This window comes from Oncorhynchus clarkii, chromosome 20 (assembly GCF_045791955.1).
Source record: "Oncorhynchus clarkii lewisi isolate Uvic-CL-2024 chromosome 20, UVic_Ocla_1.0, whole genome shotgun sequence".
NCBI lineage: Eukaryota > Metazoa > Chordata > Actinopteri > Salmoniformes > Salmonidae > Oncorhynchus > Oncorhynchus clarkii.
The window spans coordinates 5,369,323-5,378,598 of NC_092166.1; the positions used below are offsets into that span (position 1 = coordinate 5,369,323).

General features: G+C 46.9%; 1 protein-coding gene across 1 annotated transcript in view; it reads right to left on the reverse strand.

Annotated features, from left to right (window-relative positions):
• Nucleotides 1-8,980, reverse strand: part of LOC139375800 (collagen alpha-1(XI) chain-like) — a 212,842-nt gene extending 203,862 nt beyond the window's left edge. Inside the window, exon 1 of the mRNA XM_071117670.1 lies at nt 8,571-8,980. Coding sequence (XP_070973771.1) covers nt 8,571-8,685 — 115 coding nt within the window. The 5' untranslated portion in view covers nt 8,686-8,980. The remainder of the gene's footprint in view (nt 1-8,570) is intronic.
• Nucleotides 8,981-9,276: the final 296 nt, after the last annotated feature.

Sequence of the window (9,276 nt, forward strand, 5' to 3'; positions counted from 1 at the left end):
GTCTGAAAACGCTGCATGAAGTGGACACTTTTGCACTTGTTTTGAAGGAAACACGTGGTGTTAAATTAGTTAAATATGTTAAATTTAAAACATTTCTCTAGTTGTTTTTCTTCTTCTTCCCATCTAGAAGTCATATTCCTGTTTATTTCCAGTGAGAGAGACTTTATTACGGGTGCCAAATGTTTTGCCTACTTGAAGGGCACTCGCTTAGATGCACATGAAAACATTAAATGTTAGAACATCGTTCAGATAGAATATATATAAATATTAAAACATTTACATAAAAATGGGTTAATCTTTCCTTTAAAAGGACACACAACAAATGTTTCCAGCCCTCCCACCTCAGCCCAAGCGAGCTGATGCTAGACAGGTACATTGCCGAACCCGGCGTTAGGGGTTGGAAGATGCCAGTGCGCCAGTTTATTCATGATGAAATGGAACACTAACGTGCGTTTTTAACACCAGCCGGAAATAGAGCCCTGGGTCTCACTTTATGTCTCATTCCTTTCTTACTGCTTTTGTTGTCGGAGTTGAATTGGTTTCTTTGGAATGACTGAACAGGTCCTTTCTCTCTGAGGACCACAAGTCCTGCAGTCCGAACTGCACTCAAACTCACACAGAACTAATACAAGTCACGTTATGCGATAACTTCACCTGAAAGTTTTTTTAATTTTTTTTTTACATTTTTAAAATCTCTCTCCCCTCTAGAAGATACCCAATAAAAAAAAAAAGCCCCAAAATGTTTAAATACAAGTCACGTTATGAGATAACTTCACTGAAAGGTTTTTTTTTAATTTCTTTTTATTAATAAAAAAAATAATCTTTCTCCCCTCTAGAAGATGCCCCATAAAAAAAACCAAAGTCTCCTGCTCCGTCTGTATATTGTCCCGAGTACTGAGCTACTGGTTGTCAAGAAGAAAAGAGAATCATGCTGAACCAAAGGCCTCTTTGTGAGCTGGAGAATGCCTTGCTGCATTACTGCATACCTCCAAGACTCATATATTCCAGATGTGTTGAATTGGCCAGGAATTGCCCCCCCCCCCCCCCACCGCCTCTTCTCCCCTTTTCCCTCTATCCCTCCCTCCACCAACCCCATTTCCTTCCAAACCACCTCCTCACAGAAGCGCTAAAAAAAAAAAAACAGGCAATATCCCGAAACCCTTTAGCAGCACTACATAAGTATCTTTAAAAAGAATAATAATAATTTAAAAAACGTTGCATCCTTCAGAGGTGGTGGTAGAATGCGACGTGTGACTAGATTGAGACATATTTCCTTCCGCACCACAATGCCAATTATAAACCATATTCTATTTAATGACAAAGGGGCAGAAACTCCTACTGAAGGAAAGGGGATTTGACTACAGTTAAATGTTACCAGTCCCAGTCACTCGTAGGCAAACTGTCTATCTAAACTGGATATCTTAGAAGTAAACTAACAATCATCTTCAAATATGAACGACAGTCCTCTGCTGCCTGTCTACTGTCAGGGCCCTGTGATATACATGACAGTCCTCTGCTGCCTGTCTGCTGTCAGGGCCCGGTGATATACATGACTGTCCTCTGCTGCCTGTCTACTGTCAGGGCCCGGTGATATACATGACAGTCCTCTGCTGCCTGTCTACTGTCAGGGCCCGGTGATATACATGACAGTCCTCTGCTGCCTGTCTGCTGTCAGGGCCCGGTGATATACATGACTGTCCTCTGCTGCCTGTCTGCTGTCAGGGCCCTGTGATATACATGACAGTCCTCTGCTGCCTGTCTACTGTCAGGGCCTGGTGATATACATGACAGTCCTCTGCTGCCTGTCTACTGTCAGGGCCCTGTGATATACATGACAGTCCTCTGCTGCCTGTCTGCTGTCAGGGCCCTGTGATATACATGACAGTCCTCTGCTGCCTGTCTACTGTCAGGGCCCGGTGATATACATGACAGTCCTCTGCTGCCTGTCTACTGTCAGGGCCCTGTGATATACATGACAGTCCTCTGCTGCCTGTCTGCTGTCAGGGCCCTGTGATATACATGACAGTCCTCTGCTGCCTGTCTACTGTCAGGGCCCGGTGATATACATGACTGTCCTCTGCTGCCTGTCTACTGTCAGGGCCCGGTGATATACATGACAGTCCTCTGCTGCCTGTCTGCTGTCAGGGCCCGGTGATATACATGACTGTCCTCTGCTGCCTGTCTACTGTCAGGGCCCTGTGATATACATGACAGTCCTCTGCTGCCTGTCTACTGTCAGGGCCCTGTGATATACATGACAGTCCTCTGCTGCCTGTCTGCTGTCAGGACCCTGTGATATACATGACAGTCCTCTGCTGCCTGTCTACTGTCAGGGCCCTGTGATATACATGACAGTCCTCTGCTGCCTGTCTGCTGTCAGGGCCCGGTGATAAACATGACAGTCCTCTGCTGCCTGTCTACTGTCAGGGCCTGGTGATATACATGACAGTCCTCTGCTGCCTGTCTACTGTCAGGGCCCTGTGATATACATGACAGTCGTCTGCTGCCTGTCTACTGTCAGGGCCCTGTGATATACATGACAGTCCTCTGCTGCCTGTCTACTGTCAGGGCCCTGTGATATACATGACAGTCTTCTGCTGCCTGTCTGCTGTCAGGGCCTGGTGATATACATGACAGTCCTCTGCTGCCTGTCTACTGTCAGGGCCCTGTGATATACATGAAAGTCCTCTGCTGCCTGTCTACTGTCAGGGCCCGGTGATATACATGACAGTCCTCTGCTGCCTGTCTACTGTCAGGGCCCTGTGATATACATGACAGTCCTCTGCTGCCTGTCTGCTGTCAGGGCCCTGTGATATACATGACAGTCCTCTGCTGCCTGTCTACTGTCAGGGCCCTGTGATATACATGACAGTCCTCTGCTGCCTGTCTACTGTCAGGGCCCTGTGATATACATGACAGTCCTCTGCTGCCTGTCTGCTGTCAGGGCCCGGTGATATACATGACAGTCCTCTGCTGCCTGTCTACTGTCAGGGCCCTGTGATATACATGAAAGTCCTCTGCTGCCTGTCTACTGTCAGGGCCTGGTGATATACATGACAGTCCTCTGCTGCCTGTCTACTGTCAGGGCCCTGTGATATACATGACAGTCCTCTGCTGCCTGTCTGCTGTCAGGGCCCTGTGATATACATGACAGTCCTCTGCTGCCTGTCTGCTGTCAGGGCCCTGTGATATACATGACTGTCCTCTGCTGCCTGTCTGCTGTCAGGGCCCTGTGACATACATGACAGTCCTCTGCTGCCTGTCTACTGTCAGGGCCCTGTGATATACATGACAGTCCTCTGCTGCCTGTCTACTGTCAGGGCCCTGTGATATACATGACAGTCCTCTGCTGCCTGTCTGCTGTCAGGGCCCTGTGATATACATGACAGTCCTCTGCTGCCTGTCTACTGTCAGGGCCCTGTCATATACTTTCGGTCTGTTTCCCAAATGGCAGCCTACTCCCTATATCATAGGGCCCTACAGTCCGTGTTCAAAAGTTGTGCACTACTGTGTGGTAGGGGTTAGGGTGCCATTTGGGAAGCAGGCCAACTGTCTGTCATGTTAACAGGCCTGAGACACTGATGAGGGAGAGCTGAGGAGCACATTTCTCCCCCAGGCCGAACGAACGAAGGAACCGAACGGAGCATTGTGCAGACACACGTGACCACATCTGGTAGAGACATTTGAGACGAGCAGTTTTTTAAAACAGCAGCACTACAGCTCTCAAACGATAACCCAGAACAGAACAGAACAGAACAAAACATTCACTCTGTCTTTTGGGTTGGTTATTTTCACACTTTCAGTGTTAAAATGCTATTTGGATAAAGCCATAAAGGAAAAGTATCCCCTTTAGGTTGAAACTAAACGAATGAAGCACATTCTGGAAGCATCTATAATCCAGACTATTTCCACTATGTTTTCCTACCCAAAGAGTGACACTCAAATTTTGCTTGCCTTTCATGATTCACTTTTTAATTCCTGCCTTTTGCCTTATTAAGGCTCTGTGGCTTTTGGGGGCTCTTTTGGGTTGGTGTACCTAACATCATGAGATGTAGGCTATAATCTTTCTCTGTGCTGTTTCTTGTCACCATCTATACATAGTTGGCAGCATAAGTGACAATTACAGATCCCTGGAAAGCCTGTAAATGTTTGCTAGTCACATTATGCAATTCTGGTCTGTTTAAACATCACACACAGAGGAGAAGGAGGAGGAAGAGGAGGAGGAGGAAGAGGAGGAGGAGTAGGAAGAGGAGGAGGAGGAGGAGGAGAAGGAGTAGGAAGAGGAGGAGGAGGAAGAGGAGAAGGAAGAGGAAGAGGAGGAGGAGGAAGAGGAGGAGGAGTAGGAAGAGGAGGAGGAGGAGGAGGAGAAGGAGTAGGAAGAGGAGGAGGAGGAAGAGGAGAAGGAGGAGGAAGAGGAGGAGGAGGAAGAGGAGGAGGGGGAAGAGGAGAAGGAGGAGGAAGAGGAGGAGGAGGAGGAAGAGGAGGAGGAGGAAGATGAGGAAGAGGAGGAGGAGGAGGAGGAAGAGGAGGAAGAGGAGGAGGAGGAGGAGGAAGAGGAGGAGAAAAAGGAGGAGAAGGAGTAGGAAGAGGAGGAGGAGTAGGAAGAGGAGGAGGAGGAGGAGGAGGAGGAGGAGGAGAAAAGGGAGGAGAAGGAGGAGGAGGAAGAGGAGGATAGATGAGCCATGCCTGTGTGGGTGTGAGTTATTCCATTATAGATGGGTATCTAGTTTAACAGGCTATATCTGGAATAATGTCCCCTAATAATCTAATTGTTAGTTATCTACAATATATTCAAAGGGAGGATACGGGTGAGAAGAGGAGGGTGAAGGGTGGGAAAAGAAAGGTGGAGGTTGGGGGGAGGGTTTGGTTGCACAGAACATTCCAACCACAGGAACTGTCCAGACAGACGGCATATCATCCTGAGTAGAGGAAGTTGTGGTGACCAATTCAGAGATATCAGCTGACATCACAGACAGACACACCCCATGTCACCCAAGATGGAACCTTACATGGACAGAAACCTCTTTAGAATTACAGCTAGACTGTAGAATGTAAGATACTGGTTCTGTAGTCAATCAATATCTTGATTAGTTGATGTAAATCGACCTAGGCTACTGTAATACGTGCCGGCAAAAAAACAACAAAGGAAAACCCATTGTAAGTTAAAATGGCTACAGACACAATGATGGACCCATAGATTCATGGCACCCTTTGGTGTCCTAGGAATAGGTTCCACTTCTCACCGTAATAATTTAGGCATGGTTCAGCTATTGATATTGACTAGCTGCCTTAGCTCATAATATCAAAGTCAACTTAACAGAATCAACACATATATAACAGCAGGGGCTAACCAATATTCATTTCATAATATCTACATTCAAGGGAAATAAGCAATTATCCTGAGCCAGACATACTGTAGGCTAGTTTGTAGACACAGATGAGAGAACTCTTTCCACCAACGGCCCTTATTGGGCTTAGTGGTGACCAGGGCAGAGTGGAGACTCATTGGGCTTAGTGGTAACCAGGGTAGAGTAGATACTTATTGGGCTTAGTGGTAACCAGGGTAGAGTGGAGAGTTATTGGGCTTAGTGGGAACCAGGGAAGAGTGGAGAGTTATTGGGCTTAGTGGTAACCAGGGAAGAGTGGAGACTCATTGGGCTTAGTGGTAACCAGGGAAGAGTGGAGACTCATTGGGCTTAGTGGTAACCAGGGTAGAGTAGATACTTATTGGGCTTAGTGGTAACCAGGGTAGAGTGGAGAGTTATTGGGCTTAGTGGGAACCAGGGAAGAGTGGAGAGTTATTGGACTTAGTGGTAACCAGGGAAGAGTGGAGACTCATTGGGCTTAGTGGTAACCAGGGAAGAGTGGAGAGTTATTGGGCTTAGTGGTAACCGGTGAAGAGTGGAGGCTTATTGGGCTTAGTAGTAAACAGGGAAGAGTGGAGAGTTATTGGGCTTAGTAGTAACCAGGGTAGAGTGGAGAGTTATTGGACTTAGTGGTAACCAGGGAAGAGTGGAGACTCATTGGGCTTAGTGGTAACCAGGGAAGAGTGGAGAGTTATTGGACTTAGTGGTAACCAGGGAAGAGTGGAGAGTCATTGGGCTTAGTGGTAACCAGGGAAGAGTGGAGAGTTATTGGGCTTAGTGGTAACCAGGGAAGAGTGGAGGCTTATTGGGCTTAGTAGTAACAAGGGAAGAGTGGAGAGTTATTGGGCTTAGTGGTAACCAGGGTAGAGTGGAGAGTTATTGGACTTAGTGGTAACCAGGGAAGAGTGGAGACTCATTGGGCTTAGTGGTAACCAGGGAAGAGTGGAGAGTTATTGGGCTTAGTGGTAACCAGGGAAAAGTGGAGAGTTATTGGACTTAGTGGTAACCAGGGAAGAGTGGAGAGTCATTGGGCTTAGTGGTAACCAGGGTAGAATGGAGAGTTATTGAGCTTAGAAGTAACCAGGGTAGAGTGGAGACTCATTGGGCTTAGTGGTAACCAGGGCAGAGTGGAGACTCATTGGGCTTAGTGGTAACCAGCGAAGAGTGGAGAGTTATTGGGCTTAGTGGTAACCAGGGAAGAGTGGAGGCTTATTGGGCTTAGTAGTAACCAGGGAAGAGTGGAGAGTTATTGGGCTTAGTAGTAACCAGGGTAGAGTGGAGAGTTATTGGACTTGGGCTTAGTGGTAACCAGGGAAGAGTGGAGAGTTATTGGACTTAGTGGTAACCAGGGAAGAGTGGAGAGTCATTGGGCTTAGTGGTAACCAGGGAAGAGTGGAGAGTTATTGGGCTTAGTAGTAACCAGGGAAGAGTGGAGGCTTATTGGGCTTAGTAGTAACCAGGGAAGAGTGGAGAGTTATTGGGCTTAGTGGTAACCAGGGTAGAGTGGAGAGTTATTGGACTTAGTGGTAACCAGGGAAGAGTGGAGACTCATTGGGCTTAGTGGTAACCAGGGAAGAGTGGAGAGTTATTGGGCTTAGTGGTAACCAGGGAAAAGTGGAGAGTTATTGGACTTAGTGGTAACCAGGGAAGAGTGGAGAGTCATTGGGCTTAGTGGTAACCAGGGTAGAATGGAGAGTTATTGGGCTTAGAAGTAACCAGGGTAGAGTGGAGACTCATTGGGCTTAGTGGTAACCAGGGCAGAGTGGAGACTCATTGGGCTTAGTGGTAACCAGGGTAGAGTGGGGACTCATTGGGCTTAGTGGTAACCAGGGTAGAGCGGAGAAACGGTGTTTTCTACTTCTGGCCTCTATATGTACTTCATTCCTACAATTGAGAGCATCGCCCCATAGGCGACAGTACTACCTATACGCAGTAGCATATTCTCCCATGGTACAACAGTGCCTCATACCGTTTGTGTGAAAAGTCTATGAATCACTTTAAAATATCCTGAAACCATATAGGAAAATGCCTCCAAAATTAGGCAAATTGAGTGAATTGCTGACATGCAGTATGCTAAATACACATCGAGGATGTCACGAGAATATACATTGACAGATAGTTTGGAAGATAGTGACGTTAAAATGTATAAAAAATCGTATTGGCAAGATAAAATAGGTGAAATCAATTGATACATTTCAAAACCAGCATATAGTTCTAGTTAATAATTAATGTGTGGAAAGTTATGTTATAACACATCTGTCTCAGTTTTAAACCACGGAGCGCCTACGGCTGATGTGCAGTCTACCAAACTCTACACACTCATGCGTAAAAGTCAGAGCCGTCCGTCCGTATTACGCGGTTCTTTTGGGAAGGTGAGAAAGTCGAATCAATACTCTGACGTTAACCGTCTCAATACTCTGACGTTAACCGTATCAATACTCTGACGTTAACCTATGAAAAGATATGCAGTGGCTATAGGATTCTCTAGCCGAGGTGTGAGATTGCTACCCTACGGAATTCCTCTCTCGATAGCTGTGTCCACATTACAGCGGACCACCGGGACAAACAAAGCCTATTTGTCTGGCTAAAGCATTTAAAACATTCGCATGAGAGCGGCATGGGAACAGTTTGACCGGTAATACCTCCACAACAGAATGCCACGTACGAGCCGCTATTTTGGGGTATCACGCAAAGAGCGGAGCGATAGAATCTGGAGGACCGTTCGAGCGCACCTGTACGAGTCTCGCTGGGTGTTCACCGCTGAAAGGCGGTAGCATCACTGTCTGTAACGTAGGCTAACGAGAGCATTTCACATCGCGATTTACACACACACACACACACACACACACACACACACACACACACAAACACACACACACACACACACACACACACACACACACACATTCTTTTAAAAAGTGTGGCACTGGCCATATCTGAAACATTCTTATATTTGATCATGGATTCACATGTGGTGAAACTTAAGTCATGCATTTTATGACACTGGCATTGACATTCGTTATTTACATGTTTCTTTCAGTGTGCTGTCAATATCAGCAGAAACAGCACAGTGAGTGCGGCACTGGCTCTACTGAAACGATGTGATCAATTGATAAACCAACCCTGCACGTCCCCAAGAAACATCAGGGAGAGTTTGCGAGGTGAACGGTTCTGAAACGCGTTCCGCCAATGACAGATACTTACCTGCTTGGACATTGACGACTTGCAGAAGGACAGTGAGAGTGACGATGGTGGTTAGAGTGGGGTACAAAAGCCGGCTCTTGGTTTTCCACCTTGTGGACCATATTTGCATCTCCATGGTCTCTCACTCAACGCCACAAAGCTTCTGAAAAAAAAACGGCCGACCTTTCAGAACAAAATGTGTGTCCTTTTCCTTCCACAAATCCACCAAAACAATATATCGGTGTGTTGTTGGTAATTGTTGTTACTACAACAAAGCCATAAGTGGAAAACAGAATTCGTTTCTTCTTTAGTGCCAAACTGGGCCTCTTGCTCCACTTTCCCTTATCTCCAGCCCTTAGACTGAAGGTGTACGGGCGTTCAGCAAAGTACCGGAGACAGTTCGATTGCTCCGAGAGCCGCGCGCGCAGTCTGGAGGGAGGGAGGCGGCACGAACCTCTGAACCGCGACTAGCAGGAAACTGACATGGAAAATGTTCCGTTTAGCGAATCACCATGCTGGAAAGTTGACTCCTGGTCCCGCCCAACCATCTGTCATTCAAGAGTGTCCAGACGTCCTTAGTTACAAGAAAGTGTTGGAGCGTTGATTAGGAGTCGCATCAGTTATCCAATATTCTTCATGTCGTATTGTCATACTGAGATGGATGGAGGGACAGAGGGAGAGACACTGATGCGAAATAACAAGACATTACACTTTTATCTACAACACC